At 44.5% G+C, this 27,905-nt stretch overlaps 1 protein-coding gene across 1 annotated transcript in view; it reads right to left on the bottom strand.

Annotated features, from left to right (window-relative positions):
* The window catches only part of VCL (vinculin), a 193,017-nt gene that overhangs the window by 19,703 nt on the left and 145,409 nt on the right, over positions 1 to 27,905 (bottom strand). Inside the window, 8 exon segments of the mRNA XM_040438637.1 lie at positions 2,976 to 3,100; positions 16,402 to 16,704; positions 16,797 to 16,905; positions 17,553 to 17,702; positions 17,789 to 17,917; positions 18,032 to 18,231; positions 22,500 to 22,690; positions 24,220 to 24,395. Coding sequence (XP_040294571.1) covers positions 2,976 to 3,100; positions 16,402 to 16,704; positions 16,797 to 16,905; positions 17,553 to 17,702; positions 17,789 to 17,917; positions 18,032 to 18,231; positions 22,500 to 22,690; positions 24,220 to 24,395 — 1,383 coding nt within the window.

Below are 27,905 nucleotides of genomic sequence, written 5' to 3'. Positions count from 1 at the left end.
CCCTGGACATAGCAGCAGAGAACATGGGCATGTGATGAATCGGGTGCGTGGACCAATATGACCGCAATTCATGCTTTTTAGTTAGACCCATGTTGAGGAGAAGGCCCAGAAAAATTTTAATTTCGGAAACTTGGACTGGTTTCCACCGGAAAGGCTGGGCATAATAGCTTCCCGGGTTGGCGGATATAAAATTGTGTGGCATACCGGTTTGTCTCTGCCACGACTAAGTCCAAGAGCTCCGCAGTCAAGAACAGCTCAAAAAATCCCAGGGCCGAACCGATATGAGCCGTCTCAACCCGAACTCCAGACTGGGCGGTGAAAGGGGGAACTACAGGTGCGGCTGAAGTTGGTGACTGCCAATCAGGGTTTGCCAGCACCTCAGGGATTCTAGGGGCTCTACGGGCCTGTCTGTGCGGTGGCTGCGACGGGGTAACTATTGCACGTGCCACCGTACCAGCTTCAACTGCCCTTCTGGTGCTCGCCACTTCACCATGTTGTACGGCAGTGCTGGTACTAGGTCCAGGGAGGGCTGCGCTGCTGGTGTATGCCTCACCACGTGATCCGGCAGCGACAGCCCCACTCTGCTGCTCTTGAAGCGGATCCTGCATAACCTGTGGTCTAGCGACACGGGGCCGGGTACGCCTGCTTCTATCAGGGACCTCCACCTCCTCGTCCGAACTTTGGGTCAGAGAGCCACTGCTTTCTACAGGTTCATATTCTGACCCGCTAGATTAGTCAGATGAGGGTTCCCATTCCTCATCCGACTGGGTCAGAATTCTGTAGGCCTCTTCAGAAGAATACCCCCTGTTTGACATTTTGCACTACTAAATTTAGGGGTATTCCCTGAGACTACCCAAGAAAAAAAGCAAACCTGTCTTACAAAGGAGAGGCTAGCGAAGTACCGGAGGCCGCTGCGGTTGATAAAAAATATCAAAACTGATTTTTTATCGCCGCAGTGCTTGTAAAGTGAATGTGCAGTGATCAAAAAAAATTATTTTTTGTCACTGCGGTGGGGCGGGCGTGGGTGAACGCACGTGTGGGTGACCGATCAGGTCTGATCGGGCAAACACTGCGTTTTGGGTGGAGGGCGAACTAAAGTGACACTAATACTATTATAGATCTGACCGTGATCAGTTTTGATCACTTACAGATACTATAAAAGTACAAATGCTGATTAGCGATACGCTAATCAGCGAATAAGTGACTGCGGTGCGGTGGGGTGGGCGCTAACTGACGCTAAACTACCTAACCAAGGGGCCTAAACTAATCCTAAAACCTAACAGCCAATACTAGTGAAAAAAAAAAGTGACAGTTTACACTGATCAGTTTTTGTCTTTCACTAGTGATTGACAGGGGCGATCAAAGGGGTGATCAAAGGGTTAATTGGGGTGCCGGGGGGTGATCTGGGGCTAAGGTGTAGTGTTGGTGCTACTCACTGTGAAGTCTGCTCCTCTGCTGGATCCAACCGACGAAAAGGACCAGCAGAGGAGCAGACAAGCCATATAACAGATCATATTTACTAATATGATCTGTTATATGGCTTGTGATTCGTTTTTTTGAAAATCGCCAGCCTGCCAGCCAATGATCGTTGCTGGCAGGCTGGTGACGAACTTGTTCTTTGAATTTTGCCGGCCCGCGATGCGCATGCGCGGGCCGGCTTTGAGCGAAATCTCGCGTCTCACGAGATGACGCGTATATGCGTGACTCTGCGCAGCGCTGCCGCCTCCGGAACGCGATCCTGCGTTAGGTGGTCCGGAGGCGGTTAAAGGGGTTTTCCAGTAAAAAAAAGTTTTTTTTGTTTTTTTTAACAAGTTCCTGCAGCATGGCCCCTGAAACAAAAGATTCATACTTACCTGCTCCACGCCGCCTCCGCTCTCTCCATCTTCCGGTCCCAGTACCGTTTACATTGGCTGGCTATCGGAATGGTCACATGGACTGCTCCAATGACTAGCTTCAGAGGTGATGTAACCATGCCCATAGACAGTTGGCTGTAAACCGTGTCAGAACTGGAGGATAGAGAGAACGGAGGACTAGAGCAGCATGGAGTAGGTAAGGGCTTGTTCACTCACCGTTATGGCTTTCCGTTATAACATGGTAATAACAGAATGCATAAGACGGAAATCAAAACGGAGAATTTTAGAGGTATTCCGTTTTGATCTGTCATAATAGAAGTATATGGGAAAGCATAACGGATTCATCTGGTTTCCGTTATGCTTGACGGAAAACAAAGTTTCCATCGCCTTCTGGGCATGTTTCCTCAGGATGAAAAGTGCCTGATTATCAACAGAACATCTCCATGTGTAATCAGGAATGTGCAGCAGATAATGAATAGAACAGAATGAGGGAGGAACAAATCGTCAATGGATGTTTTTAATCCATCGTGTTCATACATGGGACAGTGTAATACCACCTTAAAGGGGTTTTGCCATCACATACAATGGGGGCATATCACTAGGATATGCCTCCACCTCTGGGACCCACACCTACAACGAGAATGCAGCGGGGAAATTAATGGAGGGTGCACTGTGCGTGCGCAGCCACCCTTCATTCATTTCAATGGGGCCGCTGAAAATAGCCAAGCGATGGCTCGGCTATTTCCATCTGCCCCATAGAAATCAATGGAAGCAGGGGCCGGGCGTGCACAGAGCACTCCCATTCACTTGTATGGGAGCAGCGCTTGGTGGTGGACGGACCCTGGGAAACCAGCCACAGCTCTACCTGCTCCGTTCTCCTTGTAGGTGCTGGTCCCAGAGGTGTGACCCACATCTATCAGAAAATGGGGGCATATCGTAGCGATATGCCCCCATTGTATGTGATGGTAATACCCCTTTAAGTCTGGCTATTTGCTGGATTTTCTCACTGCATTATAGAAGGTCAGCTAAGCTGTTAAGAAGATGTATGCCCAAAGGCTTGTTGACCGTTTCCAGTAACATACAAGTACATATACCAGTATACAACAAATAGATGACACTTACTCGCAGATGTTCCAAATCAGGTGGAGGTGGGGGGAATTCTGGTTCTGGTGGTTGGAATGCTTCCCTCACCTTAGCGACTGCTCCCAAAATCCTGTAACCCGAGTCTAGGAAGCTTTTCTGTAAAGCTGATGACCAAACAAAAAGTTTTGTTCCAAACATTTTTATACACCAGGACCAATAACGCGTTACATTTTTAAAAAAAAATCATTTCAAGGTTTAGAATGTTGGGGGGAAAACTGCATCACTCCAGTTGTTCTGAAACTACAACTCCCAGTATGCACACTTGCCCTGCACTTCTTAGAACTCACATAGAAATAAATGGAGCATGCTGGGAATTGTAGTTTCACAACAGCTGGAGTGCCGCAGATTGCCCACCCCTGGTTTAGGTCATACATGACCATTATTCCTCTAAGGACCCATTGGCATCTATGGGATAGTACTGGCGGGCCCTGTGACATGAGCAGAGGACAGTACAGTGGTCCCTCAAGTTACAAAATTAATTGGTTCTGGAATAACCATTGTATGTTGAAACCATTGTAACTTGAGGAAATTGCAAAGCCCCAAAATATCTTCTAAGATAAGCGAAAATGAAGATTTAAGAAAAATAAGCAGATAACCAAGACAGATAAAACAAGTCCTCACATATAATAGTCAGGAATAGCTGCTTACTAGCAACAAATCCAGCTATTTTACCAGAGAAGTGCCGTTGTTTGGTTGGATCTGAGTCTGAGACATTGTATGTTGAGTCTAGTTTCAACTTACGATTGGTCAGAGAAGACCATTGTAGGTTGAAAATATTGTATCCTGAGTCCATTGTATCTTGAGGGATCACTGTATATAGGGGAGAAGGAACAGAACAGGATGTAAGCTACATTTGTCACTGGGGTCAGTGGTGTGATTCTGCTTTTTGTACCTCATGCAACAGTAACGAGTGCCCCCTTTACTGCCCCAGTGTTTCTCAATGTGATCCACAAGTAGCCCAATAAGATCACATGTTTAAAGGGAATCTGTCACCAGTTTTTTGCTGTGCAAACTAAGGGCAGCATAAACTAATGAAGATCACCTTACCAAAACATTGGGCACCTTTTTAACCCTTTAGTGACCAAGCCTGTTTGGGCCTTAATGACCAAGACAAATTTTGGAAATCTGGCATGTGTCACTTTAGCATCGAATAACTATGTAAACGTTTTGCACATCCAAGTCATTCTGACACTTTTTTTTGTCACATATTGTACTTTATTTAGATGGTAAAATGTAAATATTTATAAAAAATGCAAAAATGTTTAAAAATGTTCATTTTTTTCTAACTTCAATTTTTCACATATATACAAAAATTCTGTTCAATATCTTTATCAGAAATATATTTTCAATTTTTTCCCAGCACCAAGCTAAGGCTACTTTCACACTTCCATCAGGGATCAGCTAAAATGCTTCCGTTCAGATAATACAACCATCTGCATCCATTATGAACGGATCCGGTTGTATTATCTTTAACATAGCAATGATGGATCCGTCATGAACAACATTGAAAGTCAATGGGGGACGGATCCGTTGATGAAAAGAAAACCGCAGCTTGCAATTTGGAGCATTCTGTTCAGTTATGTTTTGTCCTTATTGACAATGAATGGGGACAAAACGGAAGCTTTTTTCCTCTGCCGTATCTCAATTCCATAAAATGTAAACGCAAATGTGAAAGTAGCCTAAGTTTGTAAAGGCTTATAAGTACCAGAATGCTTTTCTTTTTTAAATACTAGACCCTTTAAGGTATTTATCTAGGGTTGTAGTAAAATTTTTGACACCCAAATTTTTTCAAAGAAACAGATGCTAAGCAGGTAAAAATAATATATTTTAATTTTTTTTACACAAAAGTGTCATTTTAAAGATAGTAGTTTTTTATTTTTTTATGTACAGAGCACATGAAGATGAAGGACTAAACCCCAAAATGTATCACTCCATTTCTCCTGTGTCATACGTCGTCTCTTTAGCCCCATCAATCCCTACATGACAGACGAATGTGCCAAGTAATATGGTTCACCATAACAGGTCCCTGCCGGCAAGGTAGAAACCACTATGAACACAAAGCAACGACTTATGGTACTTTCACACTAGTGGTTTTTTATTCAGGCAGGCAGTTCCAGTTCCTACAAGCCGTGTACAAACGTAAATCTTATCTTTCCGTATCCGTTAGACGGATCCGGTGAAATACCGGATCCGTCTCATCCAGAATAACTGATCCGGTATTTAAATTTTTTCAAAGATCAAAAGTAGCTCCCTCCTATATCCCGGCGCATGCGCAGACTGGAAAACTGGATCCGGCGATGCGGCAATTTCTGGAACACTTGGTACCGGACCCGGCATTTATACATCTCTATGGAAATTAATGCCGGATCTGGCAAGTGCGGTATTGTTCCGGAATTTTGGACAGAAAAAATACCGCAGCATGCTGCGGTATTTTGTCCGGTCAAATACCGTACAAGGGACGGAACGGAAGACATCCTGATGCATACTGATCGGATTGCTTTCCATTCAGAATGCATTGGGACAAAACTGTTTTTTTTACCGGATTTCAACACGGGAAAAGAATAACGCTAGTGTGAAAGTACCCTTACAGAATATATAAGAGGACAGTGTCCAGAACTATCTGTAGGAACAGTAATGGACCACTAATACCTAAAATGCTTTGAAATTCCTAAAGCCCTTAGTGTACTGATAAGGAACAACTTAATGATTAGACATCCTAAAAATAAAAATATATCATGCCCCTATCACAATACAGTAATGTGAATGGGATTAACAGCTTTATGTGTTAAGATATAGTCATAAAAAAATTGAAATGATGAAAATTAGGGGGGCGGGGGGGGGGGAATCTGAAAAGTAAATTCTTTTTCAGTGTCTAAAAAAAAAAAAAATATATGCTCTACAACTACAGTTGAGCGGACACCTGGATGTGCGGGTTCGGCCGAACTTCGGAAAAAAGTTAGAGTTCAGGACCCGAACTTGACCCCGAACCCCATTGAGCACTAAAATGGCTGTAAAAATGTCATGGAAAGGGCTAGAGGGCTGCAAATGTCGTCAAAATGTGGTTAAGAGCATGGCAAGTGCTCTGCAAACAAATGTGGATAGGGAAATCCCTTTAAATAACAAAATACGTAAAAATAAAAAATAATAATCTTGATCTAGGAGGACCAGGTCCATATGGAGATGGAGGTTAGGAGGCGGTGGATGTGGCGGTGTAGGTGGAAGTGGAGGAGGAGGTAGCCTACACTGCTTTTTGTTTTCAAATTTATTTATATTTTTTTAAATTAGGGTACACCCCAAAACATTGGGAAATATAACCTGTGATAACCCCCTCCAGTCGTGATAAACATGCGTTCAGACAATACACCGGCTGCAGGGCAGGCCAGCACCTCCAAGGCGTAAAGGGCAAGCTCAGGCCATGTGCCCAATTTGGAGACCCAGAAGTTGCAGGGGCTGATATCTGCTGTATCAACTTTCGATGTTCTTTTATGCGCCTACCATGGTGATTACGGGTGGCGGGGAATCAGGGTTCCAGGCCGGAGAGGGAGCGTGAGAAAAAGAGACCAAATTTAAGGGAGATAAACTTATAAAAAAAATTGGGGATTGAGAAGAAATGTGGGAAAAGCTATTGAGGCGCAAATGTGGGCCAAAAGAGTCAAGCAGAATTGTGGGAAAAGCTATTGAGGCGCAAAAGTTGGCCAAAAGAGTATAGTGGAAATGTGGGACAAAGTATTGAAGCTTAAATGTGGTACAACTTGCTTAAGTTTAAGCATTGAATCAAAGGAGGTGGCACGCATCAATTAAAGAAGCATTTCAGAAATTTTATTCCCTGTCACCTATGCAGAGCAGGGGTTTATTCATGTCTAAAATTGTATTATGTCAACCCAAGAATGTAACAGAAAAATTACAGAAATTAACCTGTCTACCTGGTAGAGCAGGGGTCTATAACAGAAAAAAATTGTTTATTGTCACCCGAAAATGTAAAATAAAAATTATTGAAATTTATTAAGCTGTCAACTAGGTAGAGGAGGGGTATATTACACCCAAAAATTGGTGAATTTGACCCTAAAATGTAACTGACAATTTTTTTTATTGGTTTAACCTGTCTACTAGGTAGAGCAGTGGTATTTCACACCCAAAAATTGTTGAATTTCAACTGAAAATGTAACTGACAAATATATATATTTTTTTAACTGGCCTACTAGGTATAGCAGTAGTACTATACACCCAAAAATTTGTGAATTTCACCAGAAAATGTAAATGACCAAGTAGTGAAATGATATAAAATAAAACATGTACAAAAAACAAAATTTGATTTATAAGGTGGATTTCCATATGGAGTAGGAGTTTGAGGAGGCGGTGGATATAGCGGAGTAGGTGGAAGCGGCGGTGGAGGAGGACGAGATAGCCAACACAGGTTTTTGGTTTTAATTTAATTTAGTAAAATTAAGGTACACTCCAAAAGAGTGTGAAATATCCAAAATACAAACATGAGCAATTGCGCTGCAGTATAACAATGGCTGCTTAGTGCCGGTATATTCTGCACAAGGTACGGACAAGTCCTGTGGCATCCATGCCTAGTTCATTTTAATGAACGTGAGCTTGTCCACATTGGCTGTGGATAGACGGCTGCGCTCGTCTGTGATGACGCCCCCTGCCGTGCTAAACACACGTTCAGATAATACACTGGCTGCAGGGCAGGCCAGCACCTCGAATGCATAAAGGGCAAGATCAGGCCATGTGCCCAATTTGGAGACCCAGAAGTTGAAAGGGGCAGACCCGTCATTCAGTACGTGTAGGCGTGTGCACACATACTGCTCCACTATGTTAGTGAAATGCTGCCTCCTGCTAAGACGTTCCATATCAGCTGGTGGTGCTGGTTGTTGTGGCGTCATGACAAAGCTTTTCCACATTTCGGCCATGCTAACCCTGCCTTCTGAGGTGCTGGCGGTGCCCCAGCTGCGTTGGCGACCTCTTCCTCTGCCTTGTGCTTCCACTGTGCCCCCGCTGTCAGGTGGGAATGCGTGCGCTTGTACTCGCGCATCTTACGATCACGCTCCAGTGAGGGAATTAAGGATGGTACGTTGTCCTTGTAACTGGGATCCAGCAGCATGGCCACCCAGTAATCAGCACAAGTTAGAATGTGGGCAACTCGGCGGTCGTTGCGGAGACACTGCAGCATGTAATCGCTCATGTGTGCCAGGCTGCCCAGAGGCAACGAAAAGCTGTCCTCTGTGGGCGGTGTATCGTCTGTGTCCTCTGTATTCCCCCCCATCCACGCACCAGTGATGGCCATGAGCTGGTCTGTGTGCCACCCTGCTGTGAACATGGTTTCTCCTCCTACATCTCCTCCTCCTCATTATCCTCCAGAACTGTGCCCTGGCTGGACAATTGTGTACCTTGGGTTTGTGGGTGCAGGAACCCACCCTTGGATTCACTTGGGAATGACTGGCCGGAAACCCTACGAAATGATCCCTCTTCCTCCTCCTCCTGTGCCACATCCTCTTCCATCATCGCCAGGAGCGTTTTTTCAAGGAGGCATAGAAGTGGGATAGTAACGCTGAGAACGGCGTTATCGGCACTGGCCATGTTGGTGGAGTACTCGAAACAGCGCAACAAGGAACACATGTCTCGCATGGAGGCCCAGTCATTGGTGGTGAAGTGGTGCTGTTCCGCCGAGCAACTCACCCATGCGTGCTGCAGCTGAAACTCCACTATCGCCTGCTGCTGCTCGCACAGTCTGGCCAGCATGTGCAAGGTGGAGTTCCACCTTGTGGGCACGTCGCATATGAGGCGGTGAGCGCACAGACGCCCCGCACTTTATGCAGCAGCTCTGACATATCGAAGTAATTTTTAAGGTATCTCTTCACCACCAAATTCAGCACATGCGCCAGGCAAGGGATGTGCGTCAAACCGGCTAGTCCCAGAGCTGCTACGAGATTTCGCCCATTATCGCACACCACCAAGCCGGGCTTGAGGCTGACTGGCACAAACCACTCATCGGTCTGTTGTTCAAGGCCCGTCCACAGCTCCTGCGCGGTGTGGGGTTTGTCCCCCAAACAGATAAGTTTTAAAACTGCCTGCTGTCGTTTACCCCTGGCTGTGCTGAAGTTGGTGGTGAAGGTGTTACGCTGACCGGATGAGGAGCTGGTAGAAGCGGAGTAGGAGGAGGAAGCAACAGGAGGCAAACTGAAGCGCCCTGCAATCCTCGGTGGTGGAAGGACATGCACCAAACTGCTATCCGCCTCAGGCCCAGCCGCCACTGCATATACCCAGTGTGCTGTTATGGAGATATAATGCCCCTGACTGTGCTTACTGGTCCACGTATCCGTAGTCAGGTGCACCTTGCCACAGATGGTGTTGTCCAGTGCACACCTGATTTTGTCCCCTACTTGGTTGTGAAGGGAAGGGATGGCTCGCCTTGAAAAGTAGTGGCGGCTGGGCACGACGTACTGTGGGACAGCCACCGCCATAAGGCCTTTAAAACTATCCGTCTCCACCAGATGGAATGACAGCATTTCAAAGGCCAGTAATTTAGAAAGGCTTGCATTTAGGGCTATGGATCGCGGGTGGGTAGGGGGGTACTTCCTCTTCCTCTCCAGCATTTGGGATATGGAGAGCTGAACGCTTCCGTGGGACATTGTGGAGATGCTTGGTGACCCAGGTGTTGCTGGCAGATCCTCTGTTTGCGGGGTGGCAGGTGGCACTGTCACTCCAGAGGTGGATGAAGAGGTTGCGACTGCAGCAGAAGAGGAAGCAGGAGGAGCCAGAGACCTTTCTTGGTTTTTGAGGTGTCTACTCCACTGCTATACACTCACCTAAAGAATTATTAGGAACACCTGTTCTATTTCTCATTAATGCAATTATCTAGTCAACCAATCACATGGCAGTTGCTTCAATGCATTTAGGGGTGTGGTCCTGGTCAAGACAATCTCCTGAACTCCAAACCGAATGTCAGAATGGGAAAGAAAGGTGATTTAAGCAATTTTGAGCGTGGCATGGTTGTTGGTGCCAGACGGGCCGGTCTGAGTATTTCACAATCTGCTCAGTTACTGGAATTTTCACGCACAACCATTTCTAGGGTTTACAAAGAATGGTGTGAAAAGGGAAAAACATCCAGTATGTGGCAGTCCTGTGGGCAAAAATGCCTTGCGGATGCTAGAGGTCAGAGGAGAATGGGCCAACTGATTAAAGCTGATAGAAGAGCAACGTTGACTGAAATAACCACTCGTTACAACCGAGGTATGCAGCAAAGCATTTGTGAAGCCACAACACGCACAACCTTGAGGCGGATGGGCTACAACAGCAGAAGACCCCACCGGGTACCACTCATCTCCACTACAAATAGGAAAAAGAGGCTACAATTGGCACGAGCTCACCAAAATTGGACTGTTGAAGACTGGAAAAATGTTGCCTGGTCTGATGAGTCTCGATTTCTGTTGAGACATTCAAATGGTAGAGTCCAAATTTGGCGTAAACAGAATGAGAACATGTATCCATCATGCCTTGTTACCACTGTGCAGGCTGGTGGTGGTGGTGTAATGGTGTGGGGGATGTTTTCTGGGCACACTTTAGGCCCCTTCGTGACAATTGGGCCTCGTTTAAATGCCACGGGCTACCTGAGCATTGTTTCTGACCATGTCCATCCCTTCATGACCACCATGTACCCATCCTCTGATGGCTACTTCCAGCAGGATAATGCACCATGTCACAAAGCTCGAATAATTTCAAATTGGTTTCTTGAACATGACAATGAGTTCACTGTACTAAAATGGCCCCCACAGTCACCAGATCTCAACCCAATAGAGCATCTTTGGGATGTGGTGGAACGGGAACTTCGTGCCCTGGATGTGCATCCCTCAAATCTCCATCAACTGCAAGATGCTATCCTATCAATATGGGCCAACATTTCTAAAGAATGCCATCAGCACCTTGTGGAATCAATGCCACGTAGAATTAAGGCAGTTCTGAAGGCAAAAGGGGGTCCAACACCGTATTAGTATGGTGTTCCTAATAATTCTTTAGGTGAGTGTATATTATATATAATAGGACATCCCAGGACATGTCAACGTTTATTATTTTAGCAATCTAACAGATCGTGCATGATCCCCTGAAGACGCTGGGTGTCCAGCGAAACATGTCGGGATGCAGGGCATTTGAGTGTTTATGTTCTTAATTCAGTGGTAGCAAGGGAGCTCCGCAAAAGGAGTAATTTTCAGCTAGTACAGTTGACAAGAGGAAATAGTTGCAAGCAACACACAAGCTGCAACTAATAGTGTAGAAATACGAGCTGTGAATCAACAGCAATAACACTGTCCTGCAAGACGGAGCTACCTGCACCACTGGTAGTTTTAACCTGTCTATGTGTGGTCTATGTTAAATAAAGTAGCATTTTAAGAGAAATTAAATAAAAGTAAAGTTTTAGATATGTTCGACAGCACATGATCCAAAGACGTATTTAGGTCCAATTGGACCATCTACTCCACTGCAGCTCGTGCTTTGCACTTAAATGCCTGGTCATGCACGTTGTGCTCAGGTTGAGAACGTTTATGCCTCGCTTCAGGCTCTGATTGCACAGAGTGCAAACCACTCGTGTCTTGTCATCAGCACATTGTCTGAAGAACTGCCACGCCAGGGAACTCCTTATAGCTGGCTTTGGTATGCTCAGTCCCTTGCTGCTGTGGGCAGTAGGAGGCGTACTGTCTAGAGGACGGCCGCTCCGCTTTTGCACCCTGCTCCCTCTTCTGCTGTGCTGGTGGCTCTGTGCGACCACCGCCTCTTTCTCCGAACTACATAGGTCACTTGCATGACCTTGATTCCATGTGGGGTCAAGGACCTCATCGTCCTCCACATCATCCTTCCACCCAGTCTTCACCCCTTCCTTGTCGGTCTGCACACTTTCGAAAGCCCCAGCAGTTGGCACCTGTGTTTTGTCATCATCCGAGACGTGCTGTGATGGTCATCCCATGTACTCATCTTGAAAGATAAGTGGTTGGGCATCGGTGCACTCAATCTCTTCCACTTATGGGGCAGGGATAGGTGGATGGCCCTGGGAAACCCTGCTAACAGAGTCATCAAAAAGCAGAAGAGACTGCTGCATGACTTGGGGCTCAGACTGCGTGGCTGATTTGTGAGGTGAAAAAGACTGATGGACATCGGCTGCAGGTGCCAACTGTGGTCTTTCAGGAGGAGATTGGGTGGGAGACAATGTGAAGGAACTGGATCCACTGTCAGCAACCCAATCTACTATCGCCTGTACTTGTTCAGGCCTCACCATTCGTAGAGCAGCATTAGGCCCGACCAAATACCGCTGCAGGTTTTGTCGCCTACTCGCACCTGAGGAAGGGGTTTCACTTTTGCGTGTAGCTAGCACAGATCGACCACGTCCTCTCCCTGCAACAGGAGCTCCACCAGCAGCACCACGACCTGGGCCACGTCCCTTATTTGACGCTCTCATCATATTTTTCGAATTTAGGATCTTGCCCTAAATGGGTGTTTTATTCTATTAGTAGAATAGAACGACAGTATGTAGAGGGAGTATCTCACACGGTCTGAACCAGTATAGGCCTAAATTAAATATTTGTTTGACCAAAATGGCTGTATTTCAAATGGCTGTATTTCAAATCCCTGAATCAAACCCCTGTATGTAGAGGGCTTATCTCACATGGCCTGAATTCAATATTGGTGCACCAAATGGCGGTAAATCTCTGAATGTAACCCAAATGTATTAAGGGTGTATCTCACAATGACATCTGCATCAAAAGCTTCCAACAAAATTTTTTGTGCCCAAACGAGTGTTTATTTAACAACTGAATTTGACAGCAGTATATAAGCCTGTAATTTCACACGTGCTGATGCTGCAAGGCCTGAAAATAGTGGGTTTTTTTTTCAAAAAAGTGTTTTTCAAACCCCAGAAAATAATGGGTGTATTTCGAGCTTAAATTGCACACTGACTAATCCAGATGTTGTAGTTTGCCAAAAAAATTGTGATTTGCAATGTCCCAAAAGCTCAGATGCAGTGCTGGTGCACTGAGCATGCATAAAATGGCCGCCGCCACCCACCTAACAGAATTATAAAAGTTTTTGTTTTTTTTCGTCAATGGCCTCAGGGCAGGGTGAAACGATTGTGCCCTGCACCCACACAACTATTTCTCTGTGGATCGCTGAGTTAGATTCTCTCCTATTCTCTCCCTGAAATCACCAGTCCAGCAGCATCCTCTCCCTACACTTGTAACAGCAGAGTGACGTGCAGCGCTATGTGACTCAAGCTTATATAGAGCCTGGGTCACATGCTGCTCTGGCCAATCACAGCCATGCCATTAGTAGGCATGACTGTGATGGCTTCTAAGGTCAGACAGTTAACCGCTTGTTGATAGGCTGCTGTGCAGCCTTTCAAAAAGCGCCAAGAAAAAGCCGAACCCCGAACTTTTACAGAAATGTTCGGGTACGGGGTCCAAAAATCCTAAAATTCGGTACGAACCCGAACTTTGCAGTTCGGGTTCGCTCAACCCCATCTACAACCCATCCCAAAAGGATCCCTCCCTCTCTGGAAAGCCCACAAATGAAACAGCTTGATGCTAATGTCTGTAAAGCGCTGCGGAATATAGCAGCACTAGAGAAGTGTGCAAAATAAATAAATTAATATTAGCCTCTGCAAACTTTGCTTTTATTTGGCTTGGTCATTAAGTCCCAAATAGGCTTGGTCACCCATGGAGTTAAAGGGGTTCTCCGGCCCCTACTTGAAAATTGCCCATCTTCATTACCTGTGGAGGGAGAGTTATTAAACCAATACTTACCCTCCACAGTGCAGCCCTTCCTATGATTTTCACGTGACCGCGCCTGAAACATTTTCAAGTCTTCCGATCCAGCGCAGTCTTCTTTTTTTCCTGCCTGAAGCAGGAGACGGAACGTCATCACTGACGTCACCGCCTCCTGCCGGCCTTCCTCGGTCCCGTCGTTTGCACACTAATGCGCATGCGCCGGGACCGCCGGACGTCTTCTGAGTGTACAGGCTTCTATGTGATTTAAGCACTGTACATGAGTAACAGCATAGCGATCAGCCACAGAGGCTGATCGCTATGCTGTAGAGGTAATTAGGGCAGCTGTGGATGGCACATGGGTGCCCTTGTGGGCACTGTGGATGTCATTGGGGGCACTGTGTATGGCACATGGGGGCACTGTGGATGTCATTAGGGCAGTGCTTCTCAAATAGTGGGGGGCGCCAGGCTCCGTAAAGGGGGGCTCGTTCACGGCCGGCCTTTGGGGTGTGCGGGCTGTGCGGCCGCACAGGGCGCCATAGCAACAGGGGCGCCGGGCGGCCGACAGCTCGCAGTGTAATATGCGGCAGGGAGATGAGCGCTTCCATTGTGGAAGCGCTCATCTCCCGTCTGATCAGAGGCCGGCGCAGGCGCTGGACGCGATGTACGGAGCGGGGGCCGGGGGAGGGACTGGGAGGAGGAGCTGGGGGCCGGCAATAGCGGTGGGGCGGTGCGGTCACTGTACTATAGCCCCGCCCCACCGCTCCCTCCGGTATACTAATATAAAATGTATTATTGAATTAAAAGTCATTAAACATGCCCCCCTTACTCCTAATAGTTCCCAGTGACGTCACTTGTCTGCGCCGCCTGCTTCATTCATAAAGCCGGCGGCGCAGGCACGTGACATCACTGAGGGACGCGCCGGCCGCCCGGCCCGCCTGCCGGCATTATACAGAAGAAATTCGGATATACGGTACTATTAGGAGTGAAGGGGGCATGTTTAATAACTTTAAACGGCGGCGGCGGGCACACGGAATCTGTGGATGGCACAGTTAAGGGGTGGGGGTCTGTGGATGGCACTGTTATGGGCTGGGGGGGCACTGTGGATGGCACTGTTATGGGGTGGGGGGTCTGTGGATGGCACATATATAACAGTGCCAGCCACAGATCCCCCCCATAAGTGTCCGTCATCCACAGATCCCCCCCATAAGTGTCCATCATCCACAGATCCCCCCATAAGTGTGTGTCCGATCCACATTTCTTTCTTTTTTTATTCTCTTATACGTTAATAAGGATACAGTGTTATGCAGAGGTGTACTTATAACAATTTTATAGACAAATGATACTATTTACAGTCGCGCGGGGGGCGCGAAATGTTTTCTTCTTCCTAGGGGGGGCAAGACAGAAAATAATTGAGAAGCACTGCATTAGGGGCACTATTGATGGCACATTGGATGTCATTAGGGGCACTGTGGATGGCACATGAGGGCACTGTTATGGGGGCACTGTGGATGTCACTGTTATGGGGGCACTGTGGATGTCACTGTTTTGGGTGCACTGTGGATAACACTGTTATGGAGACACTGTGGATGACACTGTTATGGAGACACTGTTATGGCAGCTCAGTACGAGAGATCATGCAAACTACTGTGATCAGCTCAGGAATCCATGTCTCAGTCCATGTGTCAGCCACAATTTCCAGGCCAACCTCGGCTCCCCTGACCAGATAAGAGACTGGCTGTATCATACATTACTGTCATATCGTCAGTTCGTTCAGGAGAGCGCGGTCGGCCTGAGAGATGCGATGACACGAAGACAGTGTTTCCCAGGCTCATCATGGTCTTATCTCACGTGTATAACACATGTTGGCCTAAGATAAACCCTTCAGCAATCAGGACCAAAAAAGATAAAATTAGGCCTCATGCACAGGACCGCATCCGTTCTGCTTTCTCCAAGTAGCAGATCTGCTAAATAAGGATAGTGCCTGTGTGAGATGTGCATCTTTTTCCAGAGCCATTGAGTTCTATAGGTTTTAGATCTGCATTATGAGGACCAGAATAAGACATGTTCTATTTTTTGCTGTACTGATATATGGATGTGGAAAGCACGCTGAAGTCCATGTGTTTTCCACATCCGTATGTCAGTTCTGCAAAAAAAAAAACCAAAAAAAAACGTCTTATTCTGGTCCTAATAATGCAGACCTCAAATCCATAGAAATCAAATGGGACTGCAAAAAAAAAAGCGGGTCGCACACGGACAGTATCCTTATTTAGCGGATAAATGGATACGGTAGTGTGCATAAGGGTTTACATAGACAGCTCAGCAGGCTGTATCATACAAAATGGGATTAGATACACAGTTTATCAGGCTGTATCATAGAAGATGGGATTAGATACACAGCTCAGCATGCAGTATCGCACACATACATGTTAGGATTAGATACAGATGTGTTTGGATGTGCTTGCTGCTGCTTCCAGCAGTTTATTACACTCTGGAGATGGTGAGGAAAGAGCCTCAGTCAGTCAGTAATGGGATTTAGACACTGAGTGAGAAGTAGATTCATGTCTGGGTGTAGTAACATGGACACAGGAGTTGTTGTGGGTGTTTTTGGGACCGGACAACCTCTAAGTTCAACATTTTCAATTGGTTACCTGGGTCAGAGATGTTGCTAGCTACAGCTTTGGCCTCTAAGACCATAGGAGAAATAGTTTTGCTGAGCTCATCTGATGCTGTTTTCACAGCCTCACGGAATTTTGGATCCTCAGAGTTCTCCACTTCTCGCTTGGCTACCAATAAAATGCGGTTTGCACGGCGGGCAATACTGGTGGCTCCAGCAACTAACATTTGCGGCTGCATATTAGCCATAGCCACCTTGCATTTGTCAATATCCTTTTTGATGGCTTCCTCAGATGCATCCAACAGGGATCTTGTATCAATGGCTTCATCAACCAGACCTGGTAAGTGAAAGCATGAATATTGCATTACAATAAAACAATATGCAATGATCCAATTATCTATACAATTATTTTAGTACAGGAACGCAAACCTGTCATCTTTTCTATATTGTCAATCCATTGGTTTTTCATGGTTTCAAAGTGCTCATGGGCAGCTTGGTTTCCCGGATTACACAATAGGATGCGAGCTGCAGAAACCACCTATATTAAGAGATTATTTTTTTTTTTTTACAAACAAGTAATGGAAATTATTTTCAACATAAATCACTTGCATACTAGATAAATGACCTGATTTTATAATATCAGACCACAAAATTAAAAAACTCAAACCAGTAAAGTCCTATTAATGTAATACTTGGAAATGTTCTTGTTCTAAGCAGATTACTGTACAGTATCTAATCTAAGTATCCCAGAAATCTAACCAAGCAAAATCTGATCTATATAGAAACTGAACTAGCAAGGACTGCTGGGTGATGTTAGCTCTGATCTAAAATGCAGCATTCAGAAATGCTCATACCTTTATATTTGAAAGAGAGATCTACCACAACTCAGGATCAATATAGAGTAAAGCTGCAAAATTTCTCAAAGATATGCAGATAATATATGCATTTACAATCATGTTCCGCAGCACTATAATACAGAGTGTTAACCGAACCATCAATGCTATTATTAAAAAATTCAATGATTAACAATAAGATTCTGGGTGTTTAAAATGATTTCCTGAAAACGACAAAAAGAACCGTATATTGTTTGATGCTATGTTATGTTAAGCTCATATTGTACATAATTAGAAAAAAGGATTATTATGTACAAAAAGAAATAAAGTCAAAATCTTGTTTGAACCAAACCTGTGGTGTTAGCTCCCTGGCTGTCTTCACCGTTGCCTGTATGCCTTCCACTGTGGTTTTATTAGCAGCTCCCACAGCTGCTGCTTTATCAGCAGTGGCTCCCAAACGTGCTGCATGGTTTTCAAAATTGGCAGCCCTCTCTTGAAACACCTATTTCCCCATTTTAAAAACAAAAAATAAATAGTATATAATGTATGAATTATTTAGCTACAGTTTACAGACACACTGGCACCAACCTCTTCTCTGTTGGGTGCATCAAGTGGGGAGGTAGCAGCCACAGCCAGGAGTTTTATAGGAGTAGTAGTATCACTGAAAACATCAGACACCTCCTGAGTCATCGCCTCCTGCATTTTCGACTTCAGATCCTTTAAGGAAAAAGTATAGAAATCCTCTGATTGCCAACCAACACCAACTAGAAAAATAGTGGGCGTCAGGCAAAAAACAAAAAAAACAACAGTGTAGACAACAAGTGAATTTACCTTTAATGCATCCTGGAGTTGAGCAGCTACAGAACGAGCCTGGGGCGTATCCCCTTCACCACGAGCAGCCAGTTCAGCAAGGTGCCCTGCCAGTTGTTCCACACGGTCACATTTAGCCAACATCTCTTGGCGGAAGGGCCCCATCATTGAGTTGGCTAGACGCCGGCCTTCAGCTACTAGACCACGAATGGCAGCCTGACCTTAAAATAAGGTAGAAAAAGACATCAACACTTATGTATCTACAGGGTGGGCCATTTATATGGATACACCTTAATAAAATGTGAATGGTTTGTGATATTAACTTCCTGTTTGTGGTACATTAGTATATGTGAGGGGGGAAACTTTTCAAGATGGGTGGTGACCATTTTGAAGTCGGCCATTTTGAATCCAACTATTGTTTTTTCAATAGGAAGAGGGTCATTTGACACAACTTATTGGGAATTTCACAAGAAAAAAAATGGTGTGCGTGGTTTTAACCTAACTTTATTCTTTCATGAGTTATTTACAAGTTTCTGACCACTTATAAAATGTGTTCAATGTGCTGCCCATTGTGTTGGATTGTCAATGCAACCCTCTTCTCCCACTCTTCACACACTGATAGCAACACCGCAGGAGAAATGCTAGCACAGGCTTCCAGTATCCGTAGTTTCAGGTGCTGCACATCTCATATCTTCACAGCATAGACGATTGCCTTCAGATGATACGAGATGTGCAGCACCTGAAACTACGGATACTGGAAGCCTGTGCTAGCATTTCTCCTGCGGTGTTGCTATCAGTGTGTGAAGAGTGGGAGAAAAGGGTTGCATTGACAATCCAACACAATGGGCAGCACATTGAACACATTTAGTAAGTGGTCAGAAACTTGTAAATAACTCATGAAAGAATAAAGTTACGTTAAAACCAAGCACACCATTGTTTTTCTTGTGAAATTCCCAATAAGTTTGATGTGTCAAATGACCCTCTTCCTATTGAAAAAACAAAAGTTGGATTCAAAATGGCCGACTTCAAAATGGCCGCCATGGTCACCACCCATCTTGAAAAGTTTCCCCCCTCACATATACTAATGTGCCACAAACAGGAAGTTAATATCACCAACCATTCCCATTTTATTAAGGTGTATCCATATAAATGGCCCACCATGTAGATTCTTTAGAGTTACTTTTTGTTTGAGATCCTTTGCCATTATACATTAAAGGGGTTCTCTGACTCGGGCAACCCCTGTAAACTGCCTAAAACAACAAATTACTGTATGCTCACCCTTTTTCTCCTCTGCCACTTCCTGCACTATGAATGGTTTTTCTGGCTGGAGTGGTGACGTTCTGTGCACAAAGGTCACCACTGCAGCCAATCACTGGCCTCAGCAAAGACAGCCAGCAACTACCTGCATTGGTGACAAGCCAAGAAAATGACGTCAAAAGCAGGAGGACCAAAGCGCAATGCTCAAAGAAATATGGAACAAAACAGGCGAGTGCTCATTCATTTGTTATTTTAGGCCATTTATAGGGGTCACCCAAGTTTTTATATAAACTGTTTATCCAACTGTTTGCATAGACAAATAGCTATGGTTCCTCTGACTGAAATGCTGTTTTTATTGTTGATACAAAGCTGTGTTCCCGAGTTATGATGTTTTTTGTTAATATGCAAATTTGCGCATGAGTGTGTAATTGTTGCTCTTGCTGCATCCAAGCTCTGCTCTTTTTTTTTTTGGCCAACGCCTGGCTGCAGAAATGAATAGAGCTTGTGAGCAACAAGAGCAATGGTGATCCCCTCACTGCACCAAGCATCTGATTTGCATACTAACAAAAGGCAACTTGGAATGCAAGCTTGGATCAAAAAAAAAAAAAAAAAAAAGCATTTTAAATTAGGTGAACCACAGCTATCTGGCCATGCAAACAGTTGGATAGGGAGGTCACTGGGGATGAATTATAAAAATTTCACAAATGGAGAATCCAGGAAAATCCAGGAGGTGAAGAGTTACCCATGGAAAAGTAAAAAAGTGTATTTAGGCATGGTAATATAGAGGTACCCAGCACGTCTTTCCAATACATGGGCAGCTGTGTAATGCTACCATTCCTCTGCAGTAGCAGCTGTAGCAAACATGTACAGTTGTGTTCAAAATAATAGCAGTGCGTTTAAAAAGCGAATAAAGCTCAAAATCCTTCTAATAGCTTTTTTTTCCATATACACAAATGCATTGGGAACACTACACATTCTATTCCAAATCAAAACATGAAGAAAAATATATTAAATTTGTGTTGTTCCTCTAAAAAAAAATTTAAGAAAACACTGCTATCAAAAAAATAGCAGTGTTTGTATTCATTCACTATATAAACTGAAAAATGTTTGAAGATTTTGCTTTCCTTTGAATCACTTAATATTTAGTCATTGTAACCAATGTTTCTGAGAACTGCTGTACATCTGTGTTGCATGGAGTCAACCAACTTCTGGCACCTGTGAACAGGTATTCCAGCCCAGGATGATTGGACTACATTCCACAGTTCTTCTCCATTTCTTGGTTTTGCCTCAGAAACTGCATTTTTGAGGTCACCCCACAAGTTTTCTATTGGATTAAGATCCGGGGATTGGGCTGACCACACCATAACGTCAATCTTGTTGGTCTGGAACCAAGATGTTGCACGTTTACTGGTGTGTTTGGGGTCATTGTCTTGTTGGAACACCCATTTCAAGGGCATTTCCTCTTCAGCATAAGGCAGCATGACCTCTTCAAGTATTCTGATGTATTCAAACTGATCCATGATCCCTGGTATACGATAAATAGGCCCAACACCTTAGTATGAGAAACATCCCTACATCATGATGCTTGCGCCACCATGCTTCACTGTCTTCACACTGTACTGTGGCTTTAATTCAGTGTTTGGGGGTCATCTGACAAACTGTCTCTGGCCACTAGACCCAAAAAGAACAATCTTACTTTCATCAGTCCACAAAATGTCTCTTTAGGCCAGTCAATGTGCTCTTTGGCAAATTGTAACCTCTTCAGCACATGTCTTTTTTTCAACAGTGGGACTTGGCAAGGGCTTCTTGCAGATAGCTTGGTTTCACATAGGTGTCTTATAATTGTAACAGTACTCACAGGTGACTTTAGACCTTCTTTGATCTTCCTGGAGCTGATTGTTGGCAGAGTCCTTGCCATTTTGGCTCTTCTTCTATCCATTTGAATGGTAGTTTTTCGCTTTCTTCCACGTCTTTCAGGTTTTGGTTGCCATTTTAAAGCATGTGTGATAATTTTAGCTGAGCAGCCTATAATTTTCTGCACTTCTTTTTTCCCCTATCCAATCAACTTTTGAATCAAGGTACGCTGTTCTTCTGAACAATGTCTGGAACGACCCATTGTCCTCAGAATTTCAGAGAGAAATGCACTGTAACCGGCATGTACGACATTTTCTGCTTTCCTTCCTAAATAAGGGCAATAATTGCCACCTATTTTTCAAAGAATGAATGACCTCACTAATTGAACTCCACACTGCTATTATTTTGAACATGCCCCTTTTAATTAGTGATTCAGTTACACAGAATCAGCTACATGCATGTCATGACTGTTAGGTCTGTTGGATTTCTATTACTCTACTACACCTGCTAGTAAATTATTTGTCATGTAGAAATATCATTTCTACCAAAAACAGTGATTGATCAGGTTAGTGATGTCTGACTGCTATTATTTTGAACACAACTGTATGCCTTGACATGGCTTACTCTAGTGAGAATGGCTGATCACAAAGTTGGGAATCTTGAAGAGCGAGTGCACGGTCAAATAGGTTGAGGTAGAGCAGGCAAATAATTGTAAATAATAGAAGATAATGCTGCCTAATAAACTGAATTTTAAAAATCAAAGTATAAATGTCATTAAAGGTTTGGCGATAATTGTGCTGCTGATGCATTCAGGGTGCAGTTTGGTAGGTCTGTGTTCTTGGCCCATGCCATCAAAATCATCATCAGTACTTCTTGTACTGTAAGACCAAAATGCCCTGCCACCAGTTAAATATTTCCTGTTAATGAGTCATGACTCACTCTCACTTGCAGCCAAAAAACAACTTTATGTGGCCTTTTATGTGGCAATGATTTATTCAGTTCACTTGTCTGGCAGCAAAGGTATATGCATGATCTTTTGTGTTCCTGTGCAATTTTAATAGTGGACTATTAGTTGTTTTTTTGTCTATCCATGACAAATCCCACTAATACCTGCAGCGGGCCCCTCACTTGTTTAGATGTATGTTTTAAAAGTAATTACAAGAGGGCAGCACAGAAGGACTTAGCAAGCATGCATAGGAAGACTAGCAGGAGACTGGAAGTTCTGGCTGGTAAACTTCAGTTCAATGCTCTGCAATTAGGTATGCTGCCATAGTATGACTTGGCATGACAGCATGGTAGAAAATCATAAATACATGACTAGTCTAATAGAAAACATGCATTGTTTGTAGAGGTCCATGTGTACATCTACTTTACTTACCAACACCACGGTCATCCACTGAAGGATTGTCAATCCAACGCTGAGCTTGCTCTACTTTCCCTTCCATGTTCACTGCAGCTTTCACTGGATGGCTGTTGCTTACAGCACGGTTCACTTTAGTTTGTAGATTCTGCAATGAAGTTGCAATTTGCTTAGCCAGGGCACGTGCTTCAGGGGTGTCACCCTTTCCCCTGGTTTAAAAAAGAAAGCAAATATTAGTATAATTTATCTATAACTTATATCAATTTGTTTTTATTTTGGTCTCTTTGAGGCTCACAGTCTTATTTCCATATGTTGACACACATACTCTTATTTGGGACATTCACTATGATTTTGTAGATTGGGATGAAACCCTCTAAAGTAAAGTACATTATAAATGTTTAGTTATAACTTTCACACTAGCGTTTTTCTTTTCCGGTATTGAGTTCTGTGACAGATCCATCTGTATAGACCTATATTGCTGGTTCGTCTGTTTGCCTTCATTTAGCTGGATTTCCTGCCCGTATGCCCCTGTTCGTGTGTTTCCCCAAATACCGATTGGAACTACTGAACGGACGGCCACCCAGGAGAAGAGTGTGCTGCTAGTTAACCCAAATGGCCTCATTGTTCACAAAGGACTTAAACTAACTTGAACTCCTGGTCTAATGCGTGCCATTTTGGGATGTTAAATGTCTGTGTATTGAAAAGGGTTGTGACATTGTATGTTTAAATGGTGATGTCTGTTCTGTTGTCCCCACGTGTGTATTGTGGTTTCCCTCTGTCTTGAGAGATAATGGGATTACTCCTCGGGTCTCAGGGCAGAGAGGATGAGACCATGATGCATTGTGGGGGATGTATTGTCTCTGTAGTGCTGCATGTCTGCCCTGTGTCAGTCTCCAGTCTGGTCCCCTAGGGGCGTGTCCACCAGATGGAGACCTGCATAAATACGGGCGGCTAGCCCTCAATAAAATTGATTCCTGTTTGACTTTCAAGACGGAGCTTGGTCTCGTTTGTGGAGGGATTTATTATTGGGACAGCGCTTTCGTATATTGCCAGCTGTGGAAGGAGTTCGACTGAATTGCTGATCGGGAGTTGCCACTTCGTATGCTCCATTCGGGAGTTTGACGATCGGCTGGATTAAAAACTGCATTTCTGGAGAAAGGGGCTTATTCACTAAACGGCGGCTTCATCTACCTGGCGGTGAGTGTCGTAACAAGTTCTATCACAGGGGCTCAATACCGGAAAAAAAACGGATCAGTTTAATCCTAAGGCATTCTGAATGGAGAGCATTCCGTTCAATATGCATCAGGATGCATCAGTTCAGTCCCTCTTACGTTTTTTGGCCGGAGAAAATACCGCAGCATGCAGCAGTTTTCTCTACGGCCAAAAATCCTGAACATTTGCCAGAATGCCGAATCCGGCATTAATTTCCATTGAAATGTATTAGTGCCGGATCCGGCATTAAAATTTCCACATTGACTGATCCGTTCTTCCGGTCCGCGCATGCGCAGACCTTTAAATCTGCGGAAAAAAATTAATAATGGATCCAGACAACCAGAAAGACTGATCCGGTATTGCAATGCTTTTGTCCGACGGATCCACATCCGGATCCATCTGACAAATGCATCCGTTTGCGTCCAGATTGCCAGATCCGGCAGGCAGTTCCGGCGACCGAACTGCCTGCCGGAATCCTCTGCCGCAAGTGCGAAAGTACCCTTAGGGGTAGAATACTTGTACATACTGTTGACGGAGGTCAGACAACTTGGCAGTAAGAGCTGCAATCTCCCCCAATGAACGTAGGATGTCCTCTCGGTCTTTGGGATCCTCACACAGTTCAGCAATCTTCTTAGCTTCAGCCAGAATGGCTCGAATGTTCTCCTCTCCTTCTGGACCCCCATTGGGATCTGCAAGCCAACTCTGAAAAACAACTATATGAATTAGGGCTCATTCACACAGCCGTAGTTCGGCTGTGCCCGTATTGCGGCTCGCAATAAAATCTGAGTTGCGTACGGCAATGCATAACAGGGTATGCACCATTTGTAAATTTGGGACTGTGATTATCTTTAAAGTGCGTTATTGGATGTAAAGTATTTCAGCATTAAGAGATATTGCCTCCCTCCGCAGAAGACTAGTCACCTGGCGTTAAATATGCTAAGGCCTAAAGAAAGTTGAAGTAGTGCCATCAGTGCAAAAATAACCTGTGGCCTAATCAGAGCTCTGAAGAACAGTAACTGAAACCAAAATAATGATCGGAATACAATAAAACAACAATGGACATGCATGAGTCCTTGCAAGCAAAACAATACAGTGGAGAGAGTGTCAGACTGCGCAAACCTAGGGGGTGGTTTGCAAAAAGGTACAAATGGAGAACTAAAAAACAAAAACAACAAGCTACATCCCCATTTTCTGGGGCCTTGGTGGATTGGAAGCCAGTAACTAGAGCAGCGATGGTGAACCTTTTAGAGACTGAGTGCCCAAACTGCAACCAAATACCCACTTATTTATTTCAAAGTGCCAACATGGCAATTTGACCTGAATACTACAGTCCCATATAGTATATCTTCCATGTACTTTATCATTTAGCTATAATAGCCTGCCTACATTCAGTGCGCTGCCTGTGCCGTTCATAGTGCACCCTGGGCTAATGAATGTCAGGAGAAGTCTAAGGCATATTGTGTACACCATAGACTTTTTCCAGGGTGCAGATGCCCACAGAGAGGGCTCTGAGTGTCGGCTCTGGCACCTGTGACATAGGTTTGCCACCACTGAACTAGAGTGCCAACTAAAATAGATAGTGGACGCTGTTGCTACCTAGTATAGCTGGTATCAGCTAGTCGTGGCCTGGCTTTTACTGGGAATAAGCAAAGAGCTGGGTAGGTGCCTATTCCCCACGATCCACTCCGGGTTTTATACGTGGCCCATGTCCACAATTGTGTTTAAAAGTCAGCAGCATGAAGCAGGGTACGTCTGTTAGAGTGAGAGGCTACAGATCACAGAGTGCAAGGCACGTATTGAGCAACACTGGCATCTGGACGGATCTAGAGGAGACACGAGCCTGCCTTACTTTATTTTGGATGTCATGGACTGTTTACCTGACCTGGCTGCGATCTGGCTGTACTGAACTGTAAGGGTACTTTTACACTAGCGTTATTCTTTTCCTGAATTGAAATCCGGTAAAGGGTCTCAATTCCGAAAAAAAAAAAATTTGTTCAGTTTTGTCCTAATGCATTTTGAATGGAAAACAATCCGTTCAGTATGCATCAGGATGTCTTCCGTTCCGTCCCTTGTACGGTATTTGACCGGACAAAATACCGCAGCATGCTGCAGTATTTTTTCCGGCCAAAATCCCAGAACAATACCGCACTTCCATAGAGATGTATTAATGCTGGATCCGGTACCAAGTGTTCCGGAAATTGCTGCATCGCCGGATCTGGTTTTCCGGTCTGCGCATGCGCCGGGATATAGGAGGAGCGGGTTTTCGGATACCTGATCCGTTATTCTGGATGATACTGGAGGAGACGGATCAGGTATTTCACCGGATCTGTCTAACAGATCCAAAAAAAAAAAAAAGCTTTCCTTTGTATACGGATTGCCGGATCCAGCAGGCAGTTCCATTGCCGGAACTGCCTGCCGGATTTTAACAACGCTAGTGTGAAAGTACCCTTAGGCTACTTTCACACTTGTGGCAGAGTGATCCGGTAAGCAGTTTTTAGATCCGGATGCGGATCGGTCTTAAAAATGCATTGCATTGCAAGAAAGGATCAGTCTCTCCGCATGTCATCCGGAGAAACGGATCAGTTATATATTCTTTTCACATTTTTACATCTTTACCAGTCTGCGCATGCGCAGACCAGAAGGACGGATCAGGCATTGCGGGATTTTTAATACATTTCAATGTAAATTAATGCCAGATCTGGCATTCTGGCAACTGATCTGGAATTTTGGACAGAGATAATACTGCAGCATGCTGCGGTATTTTCTCCGTCCAAAACGCCGTTCAGGGACTGAACTGAAGACATCCTGAACGGATTTCTCTCCATTCAGAATGCATGGGGATAAAACTGATCAGTTCTTTTCTGGTATTAAGCCCCTATGACGGGGAACTCAGTGCCGGAAAACAAAAACGCTAGTGTGAAAGTACCCTTAGTTGGCTGGAACACGCAATACACCATATTAAAGTGACTTTGTTGTGTCCCTGCCTTTCTTCAACACTGGTCATAGGAGCCCACGTCATTACAGTACTATCTTTGTTTTTGTTTTTTTGAGAGGGACAAGGTGACCAAAAAAGGCGAATCATTTATTTTTTTCGGTTTTAACCGAGTAAACCGCACAGGAAAAATAAATATTTTCATATTTTAATAGTCCAGAAATTTTGGACGCGGCGATACGCTTTATGTTTATTTTTTGTTTGTTTATTTTTATATGTAAAATTGGGAAAGGGGCAGATTTGAATTTTTCATATTTTTTCTGTATTATTATTTTACATAATAACTTTTAGCCCCCTGGGGGGTGGGGGGAGGGGTTAGTGTCTGCAGCATCTGAGGGGTTAAATGACCAGGTTCCACATCATCTCTGATCCCAGTCATTGCAGGCAGGTGCCTGCTGTATTATACCGCAGGCACCCACCACGTATGGAGCAGCTCAGCACAGTAGTCCGCTCCAAACTTTCCCTCAGCCACAATGACATACAGTTACGTCATTGTGGCTGAATGGAGAATTCTCTGGAAAAGTATTATTTTCAAGAAAAAAATAAATTGTAGGGAGAAGAGAAACCCAGAATCAGCATGACGCACACACCGGTGGTGTAGGAGGATTTTTATTATACTTATTAGAAAGCAACATACTGTATATCCTATCATTCTCAAGTAAACTTAGTTGAACCACAAACTGACTGTGGGTATGGACTCTTCCGCACTTTTGTATTTTACATCAGTATTTGTAAGTCAAAACCAGGAGTGAAAACCACAGATAAAAAGTATAATGGAAATATTTGTGCATCTACCATGTTTAGATCCACTCCTAGGTTTGGCTTACAAATAATGATGCAACATTTTGAGGTGTGAAAGAGGCCCTAACGGGATCAATACACTAAAGATACATTATATGGACAAAAGTTTTGGGACAAGGGGGGTGTGGCTAGCCGCTGACCTGCATGGCCGCACACTAGAAAAGCTGCGGCTACACCTCGGCTTTTAAGCAGCATATCACCCTCAATTCACCCCAAATTGCAGATCATACTATTAGTATCAAGCCACATGATGACCAGAGGAAAGAGGGCGCACAACGCGCAAAGCAAACTGGACTTCTACTTTGATAAAGATCGGGAGCAGCTATGGAGGAAGGCGCGAACTCGCCCACCACGCGGCAGAAGCCTCAGTCTCCGGTTCAGCAGACGGGAACAAACCATGCCCGCGGGAAAGACAGCCA

Source organism: Bufo bufo, chromosome 6 (genome assembly GCF_905171765.1).
Source record: "Bufo bufo chromosome 6, aBufBuf1.1, whole genome shotgun sequence".
Classification (NCBI taxonomy): domain Eukaryota; kingdom Metazoa; phylum Chordata; class Amphibia; order Anura; family Bufonidae; genus Bufo; species Bufo bufo.
This window is presented reverse-complemented; position numbering and strand designations above follow the sequence as displayed.